General features: G+C 36.3%; 2 protein-coding genes and 2 long non-coding RNA genes across 4 annotated transcripts; 1 reads left to right on the forward strand and 3 right to left on the reverse strand.

Moving 5' to 3' along the window:
- Positions 1-1,573: 1,573 nt before the first annotated feature.
- On the reverse strand, positions 1,574-3,297 carry LOC146917211 (uncharacterized). Its single transcript, XR_015014128.1, has 2 exons — positions 3,127-3,297; positions 1,574-1,821 (listed from the first exon to the last, which is right to left on the reverse strand). It is a non-coding gene; the product is annotated as an uncharacterized LOC146917211 (long non-coding RNA).
- Positions 3,298-6,827: 3,530 nt separating this feature from the next.
- Positions 6,828-8,463, reverse strand: LOC146917212 (uncharacterized). Its single transcript, XR_015014130.1, has 2 exons — positions 8,341-8,463; positions 6,828-7,075 (listed from the first exon to the last, which is right to left on the reverse strand). It is a non-coding gene; the product is annotated as an uncharacterized LOC146917212 (long non-coding RNA).
- A 5,606-nt stretch (positions 8,464-14,069) lies between these two features.
- On the forward strand, positions 14,070-14,877 carry LOC146917213 (NDR1/HIN1-like protein 10). The gene has a single exon (XM_085717201.1). The coding sequence runs from the start codon at positions 14,132-14,134 to the stop codon at positions 14,759-14,761; it is 630 nt and encodes a 209-aa protein (XP_085573327.1). The 5' UTR covers positions 14,070-14,131; the 3' UTR covers positions 14,762-14,877.
- A 4,401-nt stretch (positions 14,878-19,278) lies between these two features.
- Positions 19,279-19,710, reverse strand: LOC146917214 (uncharacterized). Its single transcript, XM_085721846.1, has one exon. It carries the CDS (start codon positions 19,708-19,710, stop codon positions 19,279-19,281), a length of 432 nt encoding a protein of 143 aa, XP_085577972.1.
- Positions 19,711-20,534: the final 824 nt, after the last annotated feature.

Raw genomic sequence — 20,534 nt, forward strand, 5'->3', positions numbered from 1 at the left:
CTCTGATTATAATAATTAATATTAAAATGTTGGGAGAACGGGGTGTTACAGTCTATATAAACCTATTGTAATCATTCAAGAATCAATGAGAATTCACTTTCATTCATTTTATCTTGCTTCCTGATATGGTATCACGCGCCTTCTCTCAATAGAAGAAAGGTTGTTACGATCCATAACAGTTTCTGTAACCGTTATCTCCGCTGCACCTTCTTCTTCTCCGATCATCATTTTGATCGTTGATTCTTGCTTTTCCGGTGTTGATTCTTGTTTATCCACCGTGATTCTTGCTTCTAGTGGTTGTTTCAACCTTGATACGCCATTGCTTTTCGCAATTTCACTTTTTCTTCATCTTCTTCCTTGAAGCTTTTCATACTCCGTTTTTCTGAAATTTGAAGTTTTCTCTGTATTTCCATGGCGCCTCGTAATTCCTCTCCAGATACTGAGTCTGTATACTTTGTTCCTAGTGAGAATCCTAATTCTCTTTCTATTACTCCCAAACTCACTGGTTCCAACTATATTGCATGGAGTTGCACAATTGAACGTTCTTTGGGAACAAAGAACAAGCTCGGGTTTATCAATGGATCTATCCCTATGCCTGATGAAGATGATCTGAACCGTGCAGCTTGGGAGCGTTGTAATCATTTGGTGCAATCTTGGCTCATCAATTCAGTTTCAGAATCAATTGCACCAACTGTTGTTTTCTGTGATACAACTCTTGAGGTTTGGATTGACTTGAAAGAACGTTTTTCCAAAATAGATCGTATTCGAATTGCAAATTTACGTCCCTATATTAACACTTTGAAACAAGGTGATAAAAGTGTTTTGGATTACTTCACTGAAATGAAATCCCTTTGGGAAGAACTTTCTTCACACAGACCTATACCAAACTGTGTATGTGTTCATCAATGTCGTTGTGTTGCTTCTAGAACTGCAAAGATTCATAGGAATGAAGATCAAATCATGCAGTTCCTTACTGGCTTGAATGATCAATTCTCAATGGTTAGAACTCAAGTGTTGCTTCTTGATCCTCTTCCTTCTTTGAACAAGGGTTACTCTTTAGTTGTTCAAGAGGAGAGTAATCATGCCTCCATTCCTTCTCTGAGTGTTACTGATGATACATCTATTCAAGTTAATGCTTCTGATACTAGAAGACCTCAAGGGCGTGGCAAGAATTATTCACAAAACAAGCCTTATAGATTTTGCACATTTTGCAATCGTACAAATCACACTGTTGATTTTTGCTATATGAAACATGGATATCCCAATGTTAATAGGGGGCAGCCTCGTGCTAATGCTGCTTCTCAAGAGGATTCAGATGATGGTGCTTCTTCTTCAACTGGTTCTGGTGCTTCTTCAAGTTCCAATCTCAGTTTCTCTCAAGAACAGTTGTCTCAACTTGTATCTCTGCTGCAACAATCAAACTTAGTTGTCTCTGCATCACCCACTCCTCAAGCAACTTCTAACCACATTGCAGCCAATCCTACTTGTAACACCCCGTTTTCCCAACTTTAAAATTTCATTTAAAAATCAGAGTATTTTGATCACCAACGGAATGTCACATACTTCATTTAAATCATAAAAGGGATAATAATAATTATCCTTCAAATTCAACATCATGAAAATCTTAAAAACTGTTGCAGCGGAAAATAGTTCAACATTTAAAAGTCTTGGCACGCAGGCCTTATTGGAAAATCTCATAAATTAGTTCATAAAAGAGACACGTAAGGAATAGAAGTAAAAGCAAGCCCCATCCCGTTACGTATCAGAGCACCTAGACACCAAGTGAGGAGTCCACTCACGAACGCCTCTAATCTTTATTACCTGCACATTACCCACGGTCGAGGCAACATATACGCAGAAGGGGTGAGATTTCATAATCAATACATTAAGCATATAATCCAATAAAATGCATTTAACAAGTTAAACATTAATAACATCTCAACAATTAAAACTTAGCATATTTTTCATTTCATAATAAATACAATCATCAAATACTATTACTAATTTTCATCTCAATTCATAATCAACTTAACACTCAACTTGACGACACAACTCATCTTTGACCATGCAACTCTATCAACTCAACAACAGCTTAACAACTTAGACCATCATGAAACTTCTTGATGTGCAAATGCATGTGGTACCAATCAACTACAAAAATGAGCATAACAGGCTCTTCAACGTGTGAGCACAAAGGCTGCCGGGCCTAAAGCCCCCAACTTTAATGAGCACAAAGGCTGCCGGGCCTAAAGCCCCCAACTTTAATGAGCACAAAGGCTGCCGGGCCTAAAGCCCCCAACTTTAATGAGCACAAAGGTTGCCGGGCCTAAAGCCCCCAACTTTAATGAGTATGCAATGAACTCAAACTTCCAACAACTTAGACAACAACATGAACAACTCATACGACTCATAATCATGGACAACTTCTTAAATTCCAACAACATAGACCGACTCATGCAACTTCAAGACACTAACAGTCAATAGCAGGGAACAACAACAAGATACATCATTTAATAACACTTGAATGCGTTAACATCATCTAAGGAATGAATTACATCAACATAAGTATCATAAAGCATCATTATAACATTCATGCAACAACACTACTAATCTCAGTCACCTGAACAAACTTCTGGAGCTTATGAAAGTATCCTAAACAGCTCTCTTACTTACTTCCAAGGTCAACTCAAGACTACACGTGTGAAAGGATCGCATCGGGACAATTTTGGGCAACTATCATTCTGCTCGCAATGGCGAGCTTACAGGTCACTCGCAGTTGCGAGTTGCATTGCTCGCAGTTGCGAGCTCTGGGTTCTAGCTCGCAGTTGCGAGTGTCCTTGCTCGCAGATGCGAGCGATGAATGTCAGTACGGCCAGAAACCTAAAAATCACAACTTTTCACCTATATTCATGATTCTTTCATCCAAATGGCATATAATTATCATCTTAAGTAATATCTAAGGTCTGTACACTAATTTTGCATCAATCTAACATCTGTTCATGATTCAATCATCAAAATTGATCTTAAACCTAATTCTCAATTCTCACCAAAACTTAACCTAATCATGCTAAATTCCTCCTATAGAATTATACCCTTAATAATATTGAAAATTAGTCTCACCCTTACCTGGATTGAAGCTTTCAGACAAAGGCAAAGTCAACGGCATCAACGACTATGTACTCGACACCAACAATAACTCAGAGGATTTCATGAGTCAACTTCTCCTTTCCGTCAAGCATCACAAATGGTAATCGAAAAAGCCAAACAACATACACAAGAATCCGTTGAAATGTTCAGAAAGGACCACACAATTGCTGGTTTGAGGAAAGGACAATGAATACGTTCCTAGAGACAATCCATGGTCTCATAACGACAAAGGGTGATGGTTATCCAACAAGGAGACACAATGATAACATGAAACAAGTTATCGATTCCAAAGACTTGTAGAGAGGTCTTATATCTAAGACACACCAGACTAGGAATTTAAGATAAGGAACATGGTATTATACAAGAAATAGTTTCACGTTACCTATGAGTAAAATTTGGAGATTTTATGGTAGATTTTATGGCTGCTCTATTTGGGAGAGAGAGACGATTGTGAGCCGCATTAGGTTTAATCAAAGAAAAGGGGCTGAACAACTTTTGTTTTTTTGTTATCCCTATGCACATATATAAGTAAACGTGCTATAACCCCCTTTTTTTTTTCTTCTTCCGTATCTTACTTTACAAGTCAAATAATAATTATCTTATTTAAACCATTTAAAAGAGAAATACATGAATATTATACACCGAGTGCTTATTTCCAAAAACAAATATATATACATATTCTAAATGATACTTTAGTTCTTATATGTGTACATCCACTAAAATTTAGTCTAATTCTCAAAGATCTAATCTAGTTAACAATAATAAAATATCACTCATCAAAATAAATCGACTAAATTATAAAAAGACATCTAATATCAATAAAATAATAAATAATAAAAGTAGGGCGTTACAACTCTCCCCAACTTAAAGAATTTTCGTCCTCGAAAATTTACCTCAAGCAAACAACTCTGGATAAGACTCCAGCATCTTACTCTCTAGCTCCCACGTCAAGCCTTCGCCAGTCGCTCCATCCCAAACGACTTTCACAAGAGGTATTTCTTTGCCTCTCAACTTCTTCACTCCACGACCTTCGATTCCCACTGGTAAGGTCTCAACCGTAGGGTTGTCTCTAACTCGCACATCATCTCTCTGGATCACTCGGTACACCACCTTTCCAACCCTTTCCGATATCTGATACGGACCAATAAATTTCGGAGTCAACTACTTTGACTTCAATGCACGACCAACACCGGTCATTGGAGTAACTCTCAAAAACACGTGATCTCCTTCTTGAAACTCAAGGTCTTTCTTACGCTTATCATGGTAACTCTTTTGTCGACTCTGCGACGCTTTCATCTTTTCTTGAATCATCTTTACCTTCTCAGTAGTCTGTTGCACAATTTCCGGTCCTAAAACCACATTTTCACCTGTTTCAAACCAATACAACGGAGTCCTACACCTCCGACCATACAATGCTTCGAAAGGTGCCATTCCAATACTAGCATGGTAACTGTTGTTGTACGTGAACTCTATCAGAGGTAGATAACTATCCCAAGTTCTACCTTGCTCAAGCACACAAACCCTCAATAAATCTTTCAGCGACTGAATTGTCCTTTCCGACTATCCATCTGTCTGCGGGTGGTACGCTGAACTCAACTTCAAATTAGTACCCAAAGCCTCATGCAAACTCTTCCAGAACCTCGACGTAAACCTCGGATCTCTATCCGACACAATGCTCGATGGCACCATGTAGCTTCACAACATCTCTAATATAAATCTCTGCTAACTGGGACACAGGAAAAGTAATATTAATCGGAATGAAATGAGCCAACTTCGTCAATCTATCTACTATTACCCAAATCGCATCATTCCCTTTAGTAGTATTCGGCCAACTTGTCACAAAATCCATGGATATGCTATCCCACTTCCACTCCAGAATATCTAACGGTGTCAACAACCCAGCAGGTTTCTGATGCTCAACTTTCGACTTCTGACAAGTCAAACATGCATACACAAATTGTGCGACGTCGCGCTCCAAACCAGACCACCCAAACATTTTCTTCAAATCTTGATACATTTTAGCAGTACTCAAACTGCTTTTATGGTCTTCTTCAAGGATCATCTTCTTCATCTCATCATTATCAGGAATACAAATTCTTCCTCGAAACCTCAACACTCCTTGCTCATCAACCTTAAAGTCACTGTCTACAGCAGGATCGCTTGCAACCATTAAATCTACCAACTTCACATCTACTTTCTGCGCCTCTCTGATACTATCCAGAAATTCATTGTTGATCTTCAACATCCCCAATTTCACACTCTTTGGCGACACTTCACAAACCAAACTCAAGTCTCTGAACTGTTCAAGCAATTCCATCTCCTTAACCATCATCGCCGACAAGTGTAAAGTCTTCCTACTCAATGCATGTGCAACTACATTAGCTTTTCCAGGATGATAATTCAACCCAAAATCATAGTCTTTTAGTAACTCAAGCCATCTCCTCTGCCTCATGTTCAACTCTTTTTGATCAAATAAATATTTCAGACTTTTATGATCACTAAACACCTCAAATCTGGAACCGTACAAATAGTGTCTCCAAATTTTCAACCAAAACCACAGAAGCCAACTCTAAATCATGTGTAGGATAGTTCTTCTCATGTATTCTCAACTGTCTCGAAGCATAAGCCACTACCTTGCCATCTTGCATAAGCACACCGCCTAAACCCAACTTGGACGCATCCCAATACACCACAAAAGGGTTCATCAGGCTTCGGCAAAATCAAAACTGGAGCCGTCGTCAAACGCTTCTTCAACTCATTAAAACTGTTCTCACACTGAACATCCCACACAAAGGTTTTGCCTTTACACGTCAACCGTGTTAACGGAAGTGCTAACTTGGAAAATCCTTCTATAAATCTTCGGTAATAACCTGCTAGCCCCAAAAAGCTTCTAACTTTGGATGGATCTACTGCAATACCACTACTAGAGATAATATGGCCAAGAAAACTTACTTCTTTCAACCAGAATTCACATTTAGACAACTTGGCATATAACTTCTTTTCTTTCTTCTTTACTAGCAACACCGGTGCTCCCCAAGGTGATACATTTGGCCTTATAAACTTCTTGTCAAGCAAATCCTCCAACTGTTTCTTCAACTCAGCCAACTCGGAAACTGACATACGATAAGGTGTCATCGACACATGCTTCGTTCCCGAAACAAGATCAATAGAAAATTCAACCTCTCTCTCCGGCGGCAGACACTTCCTAATGTGCCGGTAAGATCAAACAACAATCTCTTCAGGAAAACTTGGGGAAATCTTCACACAATTTGCAACTTATCACTCACTGCTTGATTCTCAATAGACAGTGGCTCCATCAGCGAAAACATCAAAATTCCATCACGTGTTAACTGCTTCAGCTGCTTAGTAGACAAAAACTCTGCTCCACTTTCTTCTTCGACGGAAGAAAAGTACACCGACTTACTAAAACAATTAATACGAACATGGTTGTACTCCAACCAGTTCATATCAGGTATTGGTTCTCTACATAACAATCAACAATAAGTACAACTTAAATACAGTACAAAACTGTAAAACGACACAACGCGACTCAACTGCTTGGCCGGACGGACCGACCTGCTCTGATACCAATTGTAACACCCCGTTTTCCCAACTTTAAAATTTCATTTAAAAATCAGAGTATTTTGATCACCAACGGAATGTCACATACTTCATTTAAATCATAAAAGGGATAATAATAATTATCCTTCAAATTCAACATCATGAAAATCTTAAAAACTGTTGCAGCGGAAAATAGTTCAACATTTAAAAGTCTTGGCACGCAGGCCTTATTGGAAAATCTCATAAATTAGTTCATAAAAGAGACACGTAAGGAATAGAAGTAAAAGCAAGCCCCATCCCGTTACGTATCAGAGCACCTAGACACCAAGTGAGGAGTCCACTCACGAACGCCTCTAATCTTTATTACCTGCACATTACCCACGGTCGAGGCAACATATACGCAGAAGGGGTGAGATTTCATAATCAATACATTAAGCATATAATCCAATAAAATGCATTTAACAAGTTAAACATTAATAACATCTCAACAATTAAAACTTAGCATATTTTTCATTTCATAATAAATACAATCATCAAATACTATTACTAATTTTCATCTCAATTCATAATCAACTTAACACTCAACTTGACGACACAACTCATCTTTGACCATGCAACTCTATCAACTCAACAACAGCTTAACAACTTAGACCATCATGAAACTTCTTGATGTGCAAATGCATGTGGTACCAATCAACTACAAAAATGAGCATAACAGGCTCTTCAACATGTGAGCACAAAGGCTGCCGGGCCTAAAGCCCCCAACTTTAATGAGCACAAAGGCTGCCGGGCCTAAAGCCCCCAACTTTAATGAGCACAAAGGCTGCCGGGCCTAAAGCCCCCAACTTTAATGAGTATGCAATGAACTCAAACTTCCAACAACTTAGACAACAACATGAACAACTCATACGACTCATAATCATGGACAACTTCTTAAATTCCAACAACATAGACCGACTCATGCAACTTCAAGACACTAACAGTCAATAGCAGGGAACAACAACAAGATACATCATTTAATAACACTTGAATGTGTTAACATCATCTAAGGAATGAATTACATCAACATAAGTATCATAAAGCATCATTATAACATTCATGCAACAACACTACTAATCTCAGTCACCTGAACAAACTTCTGGAGCTTATGAAAGTATCCTAAACAGCTCTCTTACTTACTTCTAAGGTCAACTCAAGACTACACGTGTGAAAGGATCGCATCGGGACAATTTTGGGCAACTATCATTCTGCTCGCAATGGCGAGCTTACAGGTCACTCGCAGTTGCGAGTTGCATTGCTCGCAGTTGCGAGCTCTGGGTTCTAGCTCGCAGTTGCGAGTGTCCTTGCTCGCAGATGCGAGCGATGAATGTCAGTACGGCCAGAAACCTAAAAATCACAACTTTTCACCTATATTCATGATTCTTTCATCCAAATGGCATATAATTATCATCTTAAGTAATATCTAAGGTCTGTACACTAATTTTGCATCAATCTAACATCTGTTCATGATTCAATCATCAAAATTGATCTTAAACCTAATTCTCAATTCTCACCAAAACTTAACCTAATCATGCTAAATTCCTCCTATAGAATTATACCCTTAATAATATTGAAAATTAGTCTCACCCTTACCTGGATTGAAGCTTTCAGACAAAGGCAAAGTCAACGGCATCAACGACTATGTACTCGACACCAACAATAACTCAGAGGATTTCATGAGTCAACTTCTCCTTTCCGTCAAGCATCACAAATGGTAATCGAAAAAGCCAAACAACATACACAAGAATCCGTTGAAATGTTCAGAAAGGACCACACAATTGCTGGTTTGAGGAAAGGACAATGAATACGTTCCTAGAGACAATCCATGGTCTCATAACGACAAAGGGTGATGGTTATCCAACAAGGAGACACAATGATAACATGAAACAAGTTATCGATTCCAAAGACTTGTAGAGAGGTCTTATATCTAAGACACACCAGACTAGGAATTTAAGATAAGGAACATGGTATTATACAAGAAATAGTTTCACGTTACCTATGAGTAAAATTTGGAGATTTTATGGTAGATTTTATGGCTGCTCTATTTGGGAGAGAGAGACGATTGTGAGCCGCATTAGGTTTAATCAAAGAAAAGGGGCTGAACAACTTTTGTTTTTTTGTTATCCCTATGCACATATATAAGTAAACGTGCTATAACCCCCTTTTTTTTTTCTTCTTCCGTATCTTACTTTACAAGTCAAATAATAATTATCTTATTTAAACCATTTAAAAGAGAAATACATGAATATTATACACCGAGTGCTTATTTCCAAAAACAAATATATATACATATTCTAAATGATACTTTAGTTCTTATATGTGTACATCCACTAAAATTTAGTCTAATTCTCAAAGATCTAATCTAGTTAACAATAATAAAATATCACTCATCAAAATAAATCGACTAAATTATAAAAAGACATCTAATATCAATAAAATAATAAATAATAAAAGTAGGGAGTTACACTACTCTTTCTACCAGCATCTCTGCTACTGAATCATCTGCAGGTATACCTGTATCTATTCCTATTTCCTCTTCATTGAAACCTTCCTTTTGGCTTGTTGATTCAGGTGCTAATGAACACATATGTTGTGATTCTACTTGTTTTACTTCATTCTATAAAATTAAACCTGTCCATGTTTCTTTGCCTAATGGTAACATTGTTCTAGTTCATTATGCTGGCACTGTTGAATTTAACTCTAAGTTTTACCTTAACCATGTTCTTTATTCACCACATTTCTTACTCAATCTCATTTCTGTTGCCAAGTTGTGTGAATCCTTGACTTGTTTCTTTCACTTTTCCATTGACAAATGTCTCATACAGGACCAACAATCTTTGAAGATGATTGGTTTGGCTAAGCAAATGGATGGCCTATACAAATTTTATCCTTCTAGCAAAGACTGCAATTTAGAATTGTCTAGTTCCAAAAATATTTCTTGTAATGCTGTTTTACCTTCCCATTGTAATAAATCACATACCTTTGTTCCCAATAATGCCCTATGACACTTCAGATTAGGGCATTTGTCTTCTCAAAGACAACAAACTATGTCTCTTTTGTATCCCTCTATCAAAGTTATAAATAATAAAGATGCTTGTGATTTGTGTTATTTTGCAAAACATAAACATTTACCTTTTAATACAAGCACTTCTCATGCTTCAAATTGTTTTGATCTCATTCACCTTGACATTTGGGGACCTATATCTACTGCATCTGTTCATGGACACATATATTTCTTAACTATTCTTGATGATCACAGTAGATTCCTTTGGATCATTCTTCTTAAAACCAAATCTGAAGTTTCATCTCATGTTAAAAACTTCATTACTATGATTCAGAACCATTTTCATATTACTCCCAAAGTTTTGAGAACTGATAATGGTCCTGAATTCATGTTGTCTTCCTTTTATTCTTCTCATGGTATTGTTCATCAAAGGTCATGTGTAGAAACTCCACAACAAAATGGTCGTGTTGAAAGAAAACATCAACACATTCTCAATGTTGGTAGAGCCTTGCTTTATCAATCCAAATTACCTCCTTCATTTTGGTCTTATGCTTTACAACATGCTATCTTTCTCATTAATAGAGTTCCTACACCTATTCTTAAAATTCAATCCCCATATTTTGTTCTTCATCACAAAGTCCCTGATATTTCTTTGTTCAATGTGTTTGGATGTTTATGTTATGCTTCAACTTTGCATTCTCACAGAACCAAACTAAACCCTAGAGCCAGGAAATCTGTCTTCATTGGCTATCAGTCAGGTTATAAGGGTTTTACACTCTATGACCTCAATTCTAGAGAAATTTTCATCTCTAGACATGTTACCTTTCATGAAAACTTCCTTCCATATCTTCATACTTCTTCTTCCACCTCTCCTTCTTGGCAATACTTCTCTCATTTTCATTCTTCACCTACATCTCCTGAATTACATTCTCCACCTATTATTGATGACATTATCACTCCCTCTCCCTCCTTACCTGAATCTCCATCCCCTTCACCACATATACCACCTATTGCTCCTAGACATTCCTCTAGAAATGTCCGTACTCTTGCTTACCTTCAAGATTATATATGCAATAATATTACTGCATCTACATACCCTATTTCTAATTACATTTCTCATCATCATTTATCTAATAATCACTCTTCTTTTGTCATGTCTTTACATACTCAACCTGAGCCCAAGACCTATGCAGAGGCTAGTAAGCTTGATTGTTGGAAACATGCTATGCAAGTTGAACTCCAAGCTCTTGAGAAAACCGGGACTTGGAAACTGGTGGATCTGCCACCAAATGTGAAGCCTATTGGTTGCAGGTGGATTTATAAAGTGAAATTTCATGCTGATGGGACTGTTGAAAGATACAAGGCAAGATTGGTTGCTAAAGGCTACAATCAAATTGAGGGCTTAGACTATTTTGATACTTACTCTCCAGTTGCCAAGCTCACTACTGTGAGACTTGTTATTGCCTTGTCATCCATTCATAATTGGCATATACATCAACTTGATGTTAATAATGCCTTTTTACATGGAGATTTACAGGAAGATGTGTACATGGTGCTCCCTCCTGGCATCAAATCCACCAAACCAAATCAAGTCTGCAAATTAACCAAATCCCTTTATGGTTTGAAGCAGGCTAGCAGAAAGTGGTATGAAAAATTGACCTCTGTGCTGTATGATCAAAACTACACTCAAGTTGCTTCTGATCATTCCCTTTTTGTTAAGAAAACTCCCACTTCATTCACCATTCTTCTGGTTTATGTTGATGATATCATCCTTGCAGGCAACTCTCTCACTGAGTTTTCTGACATCAAGTCTATTTTGGATTCTTTATTCAAAATCAAAGATTTAGGTGTATTGAAATATTTTCTGGGCATTGAAGTTGCACATTCAAAGCTGGGCATTTCACTTTGCCAAAGGAAATACTGCCTGGATTTACTTGAAGATACTGAGAGTTTGGGATCTAAACCACTATCAACACCTTCTGATTCCTCTCTTAAGCTTCATTCAGATTCAAGTGCACCATTTGAGGATGTTCCTGCCTACAGAAGGTTGGTTGGGAGACTGCTTTATCTTAACAATACCAGACCTGACATTACATTCATCACTCAATAATTGAGTCAATTTTTATCTAAACCTACACAATCACATCATGCAGCAGCTCTTAGGGTTCTCAAGTATCTCAAAGACTGTCCTGGTAAAGGCTTGTTCTTTCCCAGAAGTTCTTCTATCACATTACAAGGGTTTTCAGATGCAGACTGGGCTGGTTGCCTTGACACTAGAAGGTCAATATCTGGACAATGTTTCTTTTTGGGTAGCTCTTTGATTTCTTGGAGAACCAAGAAGCAAATCACTGTGTCCAGATCTTCTTCAGAGGCTGAGTATAGGGCTTTAGCATCTGCCACTTGTGAACTTCAGTGGATCCTCTATATCCTCAAAGATTTGCACATCACTTGTTCCAAACTGCCAGTATTATATTGTGACAATCACAGTACAATTCATATAGCAGCTAACCCTGTCTTTCATGAACGTACTAAGCATCTTGAAATTGACTGTCACCTCATTAGAGAAAAGTTACAAGCAGGGATCCTTAAGCTTCTGCCCATATCTTCCCAGGATCAAGTGGCTGATTTCTTTACCAAAGCTTTGCTTCCCAAGACTTTTCATGCTCTTTTATCCAAGTTAGGGTTGATCAACATTTATCAACCTCCAACTTGTGGGGGGCTATTACAGAGTGATGAGAATGATTAGTTTATGATGAGAATGATTAGTTTTAGACAATAACTTGCTGCGCAAGTAATAGAAGCTAGGGATTTGTTATGATATTGCATGCACATATTATGATATGATGCTCCTTAGTTTGTCTATATAAACCTATTGTAATCATTCAACAATCAATGAGAATTCACTTTCATTCATTTTATCTTGCTTCCTGATACCTTTGGTCTATGACAAAAGTCCTAATTAGATCTTAGCGCCTAAAGCTTCTTCCAAGACTTAGTACTTGTGAAATTAGACTCTCTTTATTTGTTGCCCGGTTCAAACGGGTTCATCCAAATCAACGATAATTTAAATGTCTCATCAATTCGATCTTTGGTCCTATTTTTGAAACACTAATTTGGATACCTGAAAAATGTGGTTAACGATGTTCTAAGTAAATTATTTTTTTTTTTTTTTGACAAAATGTTCTCAGTAAATTATATTGAGTAAATGATTAATGAGTTGTGATACGTTTTTATTTTCATTAACTATCTATTGAAGTAATTACCACATTTAAATTGTGTTACCAAAGTTACATTATTCTCAAAATTTATTGTAAAATTATCATTTCATATACGTGAATCACCATTTCACACCCTAAAATTGTAGGCGTTGATCATCCACCCTTTGAAATTTGAATGTACACGAAAAAGAGTCTTGGTTTTATGTTAACTTGTACGGACTAGTTTGACAAAACAAAAACATAATAAAATCAAACAAATGTAGATTTAATTGGACATTTTTTAACCGAAAATTGAACCAAAGTGAATCGTTACACCCCTATAAAGTGCTTTACAAATAGTTTTTTTTTTTTCCTTTTAAAATTATGTTTTATGAATTGTTACATGGCAGAAAACAAGGACATGCTAATAATTTTCCTTGTTTTATAGGTATCATTCACCTGAGATGATCATAGTCAATTTTTTTAACAAATTACATTCAAATTACTATTGGAGATTAAAAAATAGTTGATTAATTTTTTATTAATCAACATTTGGTATTCGAGACTTAAAAAATGGGACAGCGGTCTCTTTTTAATTCATCAAACTAATGTAGGTTACTTAATGTAAGTCTGGTCAAGTTTAAAAGTATTTTATAATGTAATTTTTTCTTTTCTTATCTTGTGTTTTGGTCTTTCATCAGCAATATCTATAGGCTGTAACGAGGACCAGTGTTTATTATATTTTATTTCCACTCTCATTCTTATCTTAAAATCTAATTATCTTTATGTTGTGTTTGTTGATTTCAATGATAAAAATCTAATTATCTTTATGTCGTGTTTGTTGATTTCAATGATAAAATGAGTTTCGTTTAATTATGAAATATATATTCTTTTATTAATTGTAATTGGCAATGTTGTTTGATGTGTTAAACTACAATAAATTAGACTATATTAATGTAATACGTGGGAGTAGTTTATATTAGGAAACACTTGTTTGACAAACAAGCAAGCAACAACATCATGAATTCCAAAAGTCAATGCTACTCTCATTGCTGTATATTGCAAGGAAATCACCTGGAAAATCATGAATTCCAACCCTTTAGAAGTACACAACTTTGTACCATAAAATTCATCCACCAAAAAACCTCACCATCACAAAAATTTCAAAAACCTCATCACCAATATGGGTTGTGGTAATTGGGCAGCACGCATTTGTTGCGCATTATGCATGGCTGTAGTCCTTTTCGTAATTGCCATCATCGTCTTCTGGATAGTAATCTCCCCCTCAAGCGTGAAATTTCATGTAACCGATGCAACTCTCACCGAGTTCAACCTCACAAACAACAACTTATATTACAATTTCAAAGTGAATGTCACAGCAAGAAACCCCAACAACAACATCATAGTCTATTATCGAAGAATCAAGGCGATTGCTTGGTACAAAGACAATGATTTCAGTCATATAACTTTGACACCCTTTGATCAAGGACACAAAAATACCACTTTTCTTGGACCTATAGAATTTAAAGGAAATGCTATCATCAAACTTGGACGGCAACAACTTAACGAGTATTCTGAAGAGACACGACTTGGGATTTATAAAGATTTGGCTGTTGATTTTGATGTTCTAATTAGGGCCAAGTATGGAAGCTTTTATAAAAGTGGTCGGTTTAATCCACCGATTGTCCAGTGTCGGCGTTTGAGAGTTCCTTTGGTTTCTTCTTCCAATAGTAACTCATCATCACCATTTTCTCTTAGTCCTAGAAGATGTAGCAGTGGTTCTTTCTTTACAAATAAACCAGCAGGAGCTTGATATCTTTAGCTGGATTTTCTTTTATACAACTTTTCTTCATATTGCTCCTCACAAAATTCATGTTGTGACTCACTTCATTTGTTTTGTTTTAAGAAATATTGTATTCGATTTTTTTTAATTTCGTTTCACATGCTGTATGTTCTTGCCTTCTTTTTTTATTTGAATCGATAATTTATATATATTGAAACAAACCTTTGATGGGAGCCAAAGTCTTCTACATATTGCAGAATAAGCTATATTCCATATGAGATCAATCTGGTTGTGGTAACATGGTCGAAACAAGTAGCAAATAACCGTTGTTACATTACACCTAAAAATAAATAACTTGTTAATTAGCCAAAATCGGAAGACATGCAATTCTATTGAAGGTTAGATGAGTGTGAATGCAGCCAATTACGAGTTAGTCGGATCTTTGTCTACTGACGTCTACAAACGTCGTTGAAGTGTTAGAATTAGTCAAAATTTAGTAGAACTTGATAATTCGACAATTTAATCGTGCTCCATGTTTATAACACCACTAACCAAAGAAAGCTAAGATCATGAAAGCACGCTATAAGAGAGTTGCACACATGTGGATAAGATCAATGGAAAAATGTCAAGAAACTGGAAAATCAAGTCAAACGTGGTCGCTACGTATCCCCCAACAACAGAAGGATTCACCCATTATCCACGTAAATAACAGAGCAAGAGTGTGTTACTTAATGTGATTTTATTTTTGAGACCATATTAGACATTTTTGTTACATAAATTATAATTTAGTTTATCAAAATTAAGAAATGATGATAGTTCGGCCGAAAGAAGATAACCCAAGTTGAGAGGGAAGAACTCGTCATGTGTGTCTTACATGTTACCCGATAAAGATTAGCCACTATTAAACAGAGGTGAAGATTTTGTATTTGTAACATGATAACAAAAATATAAAGACGTTAGTTAATTCATATAAAGGGTTGTAACTCTCTTTTCAAGAGGGGTTGTGCGATCGTTGATCGCAGGCCAACTACAACAGTAGATTTCACTATTTGAGTTGATTTTAGAATAACACCCCTTCCAAAAATCCAACTGAGGAGGTCATTTTCTTAGGTTACGGGGCTTCATGATCATCCATTGACCCCATCGAGGGCAAAACATTAATTACAACTTCATAAAAAACAGAGGTGGGAATATGCCAGGTTAGGCCAGGCTTTTATAGGCCTGAGCCTGACCTACGAAAAAATTTACAGGCCTGAGCCTGGTCTATAGCCTTTCGTAGGCCTTTTTTTTTTTTGCATGGTCTGGCCTATTTAAAAGCCTGATCTGGTGATGCTCGGAAAATAGTTGCCTATTTCCCATGCATTCCCAGTGCAAGTATACATTGTCGCAACAAGTAATAAAGAGTAAGTAGAGTATCGATCCCACGAGGATTGTTGTGGATAAGTTCTAAGTAATTTCAAATACTAAGTTTAATCATTTAAGATCCATAAAGATAAATAACAAGGACAATGTTTTAAGATACTAAAGTAGTAAAATGAAGATGTAAATAAAGCATGTAAAAAGGAATTAGAGATTCAAGTGAAAAAGCGTGGTAAGGAGTTTACTTGGTAAAGATAAAGATTTGCAAGATTTAGAAAGTTACAACTCTGAGATGGAAGCTATAGCTTCATACAACTTTCCAAGGAAAGATGTAAAGAGCTATAGCTTCGCATAGCTTCTTGGCAATCTGGTGGCCATTGGATGTGTTGTGCACTCAACCTTCATGTTAAGTCCTTGAAGACTACGAATCGAAGTACAATCACATAATCTTAACATGCAACATTGCTAGGTTAGGTCATTAACATTTTTCACCCAAGTGTTATTATGCTAAGCTTTTAGCCTATGACAAGAGTCCTAGTTAAATCTTAGCGCCTAAAGCTTCTTCCAAGACCTAATACTTGTGAAATTAGTCTCTCTTTATTTGTCGCCCGGTTCAAATGGGTTCATCCAAATCAACAATAATTTAGAGGTCTCATCAATTCGATCTTTAGACATTTTTTGAAAGGCTTTATAGCAGTTTTAGCCCCTAACTTTCCCAAAGTTGCGATTTTGGCTCCTTAAGGAAAAAAAACTACAAAATCGCCCCCTAAGTTTTGCACCTGTGGCAGTTTTGGCCCCCAAGGCTAATTTTGACTCGGTCTACGTTCACGTGGCACCATAAGTGAGGTTGCACGTTTTTTTTTGCCTTGGGGGCCAAAACTGCTACAGTTGCAAAACTAATGGGGTAGTTTTGTAGTTTTTTTCTTGGGGGGCCAAAATCGCAACTTCGTGAAAGTTAGGGGGCGAAAACTACTATTAAACCTTTTTGAAACACTAATTTGGATACTGGAAAATGTTGTTAATGATGTTCTAAGAAAATTATATTGAGTAAATGATTAATGAGCTATGACACTTTTTTATTTTCATTAACTATCTATTGAAGTAATTAACACATTTAAATTGTTTTACCAAGTTAAATTATTCTCAAAATTTATTGTCAAATTTGCGTGTAAAATAACATTTTTGTTTGAAAATGCGATAAATATTGGAAAATTTAGTAAAATTATCATTTCATATACATGAATCACCATTTCACACCCTAAAATTGTAGGCGTTGAACATTCATCCTTTGAAATTTGAAAATAGACAGAAAAGAATCTTGGTCTTTATGTTAATTTATAAGGATTAGTTTTTTTTTTTTTGTGGTGGCCGGGGTTTGAACTCTGGACATATATTAATGCATTGTCCTTACCAACTGAGATAAACTCACGAGGACTTATAAGGACTAGTTTGACAAAACAAAAACATAATCAAATCAAACGAATGTAGATTTAATTGATTGGACATTTTTTTTGACCGAAAATCGAACCAAGGCGAATCGTTACACCTCTATAAAGTGCTTTACAAATAGTTTTTTTTTTCTTTTAAAATATGTCTTATGAATTGTTACATAGCATAAAACAAGGACATGCTAATATTTTTCCTTGTTTTATAGGTTCCATTCACCTGAGATGATCATAGTCGATTTTTTCAACAAATTACATTCAAATTACTATTGGATATTAAATGCTTCACTTTTCTTAAATGATTTTTTTTTACTATTACTTTTACCACCATCCGCTGTTTTCACGCGTCCTAAAAAAGACGAAAATATCACTGGTTCAGATTATATAATTCGAACTAGATTGTTAACAATTTTCGGATTTTAAAATTTGAACTACTTCGATATGTTATTGTTTGCGTTTTTTTTTATGTCAAAGGTCTTCGTTGACCGTCGTATAATCCCCGCATAAGCTGCAAAGCAATTGCAGGGATATATACAATGACCATAACACCATAAACACTTCTAAAAAACTAAAAAAATGTTGAAGAAAATGTAAGAAAAGAGGTGAAGTGAAGAATAAAGGAATTTGTTGAAGATGCAAGTCTATTTATAGCCTAAAACAAGTCATAGATCATAACTACAGTCAAATAAAACGTGTTTCAACGTCCAACCGTCCATAAATGCATTAAACACTCCACTAACCGTCCAAACCTTTGATGAAACACCACCGTCCAAAAAAACCGAGTGTATTCGAATTATATTATCCGAAACTCACTAAAAAAATTCGGATTATATAATCCAAAGGGCAACAAACTTTGTTTTTGGAGGGTTTTCATAGAAGATGACATAGAAAATATGCATAAAAAAACAAGTAATCAGCTTAAAACAACATAAACAACATAATATTCTAGGATGGTGTTCGAAGAGGTGCTTTTGAACTCGATCCAGCTGGCCTGCCAACTGACATATTTCTATCGGTAGTCAACTGGATCGAGTTCATAAAAACCTTTTCGGATTCAAATCTGCAACATCACGATGAAAGACAAGGTGTTTCAAGAGGATTGTTTTGAGTTAGATTATGCTGCCTTGCCAACTGAGATATTTATATCACCAAGGCAACAAGATCTAGCTCATAGCAACCTCTTGGTATTCAAATAAAGAGTTAGAACCTCTTTGTATCTATCTATCTATTTATATATTTTTGACAACATGCTGAAGATCTTCATCATGCCGTCAAATAGAGAGCTATTTATTTGCGACAGCATGAGAAAGATCCTCAGCACAATGACAAAAATATCTATGATTTCTTTGGTGTGTTTTGCTGGAAATGACAATGAAAACTCGAAACACTTATTTATAGAGGTATCTGGACATTGTGGACCACAAAAACTGTTGGTGCAATGTGGATCATACAAAAGAATCCTATGGTAAAGGAATTTGTATTATATAATCCGAATTGCACTTACACCCTAGTTAATTTCAGATTATATAACCCGAATTCTACTTACACCCTATAAAATTGAGTTGAATTCGGATTATTTTAGCATTTAAATGAACATATTTGGCGTAAAGTAAAACATAATGAAAATTTAAATAATATATAAATTATTTAAAACATAATAAAACAACTTAGTTCAACAACATATAACTAACACGTAATAAAAAGCAACATAAAACACGTAATTAAATAAAACATAACACATCATCACAGATCATCTAAATTAATATCGTCGTGTGGTGCGTCCATTAGTGCCCTGATCTCTTCGTAGTTTCTGGGCCGGATCAAACTTTGTTGAATTTGTTCAACAGATCTGACCAAGGAAGCGTCCAACTCGATAGACTCTCTAGTATTGTACTGATCAAAGATCGAGAACATGGTTCTCATGTCATCGTCGTTCATGAGCTTTATCCGACTGAACCGCACATTCCCGACTGAGTCGGTCGACGGACGTCGATACTCAACACCATCCACCCTCCATGTGTCTTTGTAGTTGAGTTCGAGGTTGATTTGATTCAGCTGATCCTTCAACCCGAAGAGGATGACATCAGTGGGAATCCTGAACAGATGTGGTGGTTTCCCCCCGTTGTAGTAAACTGTAGCTAGGTTGGTGTTCAGATCAAAGACAAAGTTTTCCATGTTTTTTTTTGGTGTGGTTTTGGTTATGAAAGCAGGGACACCTATTTATAGAGGTCTCTGGGCGTCCTGGACCACATAATCTGTCAGTGCAATGTGAAGCACAAGAAAAAAAAAATCATGTTTCAGATTATATAATCCGAAGTGTCCATCACCCTACATAAGGTGCGCAGTTTCCTTCATTTTTCACCAATATCGAATAAATTTGGATTATATAATCCGAAAATCATGGGTAGGAATTCATATTATATAATCTGAACCAAGTCAGTTTCTTTGGACGGTGGTCAACACCACATACAACACGTTTTCAAACGTTTTTTTGGACGGTGGTCAACTGTTCAAACTTGATTTTACACGTTTTTTGACTGCATTTAGTGTAGTTATAACCTATGTAACCAATTCCCCTATAAATAGGCTTCAAATATTCATCATTTGTCACACCATCATCTCACACTCTCTTCCCCTTCTCATCCTCTTCCTTCTGCAACAATGTGTTTAATCGTTGGCCTTTCATAAAAATAGGCCTCTTTGGAAACTCATGGTTGTATGAACGGTCAATGGAGATGGCAACGCACTACAAAGAAGTGCGGTTTGTCCGGGTGTCATGTTGATTTGTTTGGGTGCAAGGTTGATCATCAAGGTCTCTTTCACCTTAGACTAGAAACATACCTTACCACAATCCCCTCCCCCACCTCCCACCATCTCCTTCCCCTTCCCTCCCCATCACCTTGGACTACCGGTTTAGCTTTACCCCATCACCCCCATCTTTTTGTAAAAGAGATTTAGCTTTACCCCAATCCCCCTTCCCTAGACAAGAAACATACCTT

The sequence above is a fragment of the Medicago sativa genome, chromosome 6 (assembly GCF_051527215.1).
Source record: "Medicago sativa cultivar Bolivia chromosome 6, Bolivia_mono, whole genome shotgun sequence".
Lineage (NCBI taxonomy): Eukaryota > Viridiplantae > Streptophyta > Magnoliopsida > Fabales > Fabaceae > Medicago > Medicago sativa.

What these genes read in the sequence shown, in the direction of transcription:
- LOC146917214 (XM_085721846.1), bottom strand. Translation starts at nt 19,710, where the DNA reads ATGGAAAACTTTGTCTTTGATCTGAACACCAACCTAGCTACAGTTTAC.
- LOC146917213 (XM_085717201.1), top strand. Translation starts at nt 14,132, where the DNA reads ATGGGTTGTGGTAATTGGGCAGCACGCATTTGTTGCGCATTATGCATG.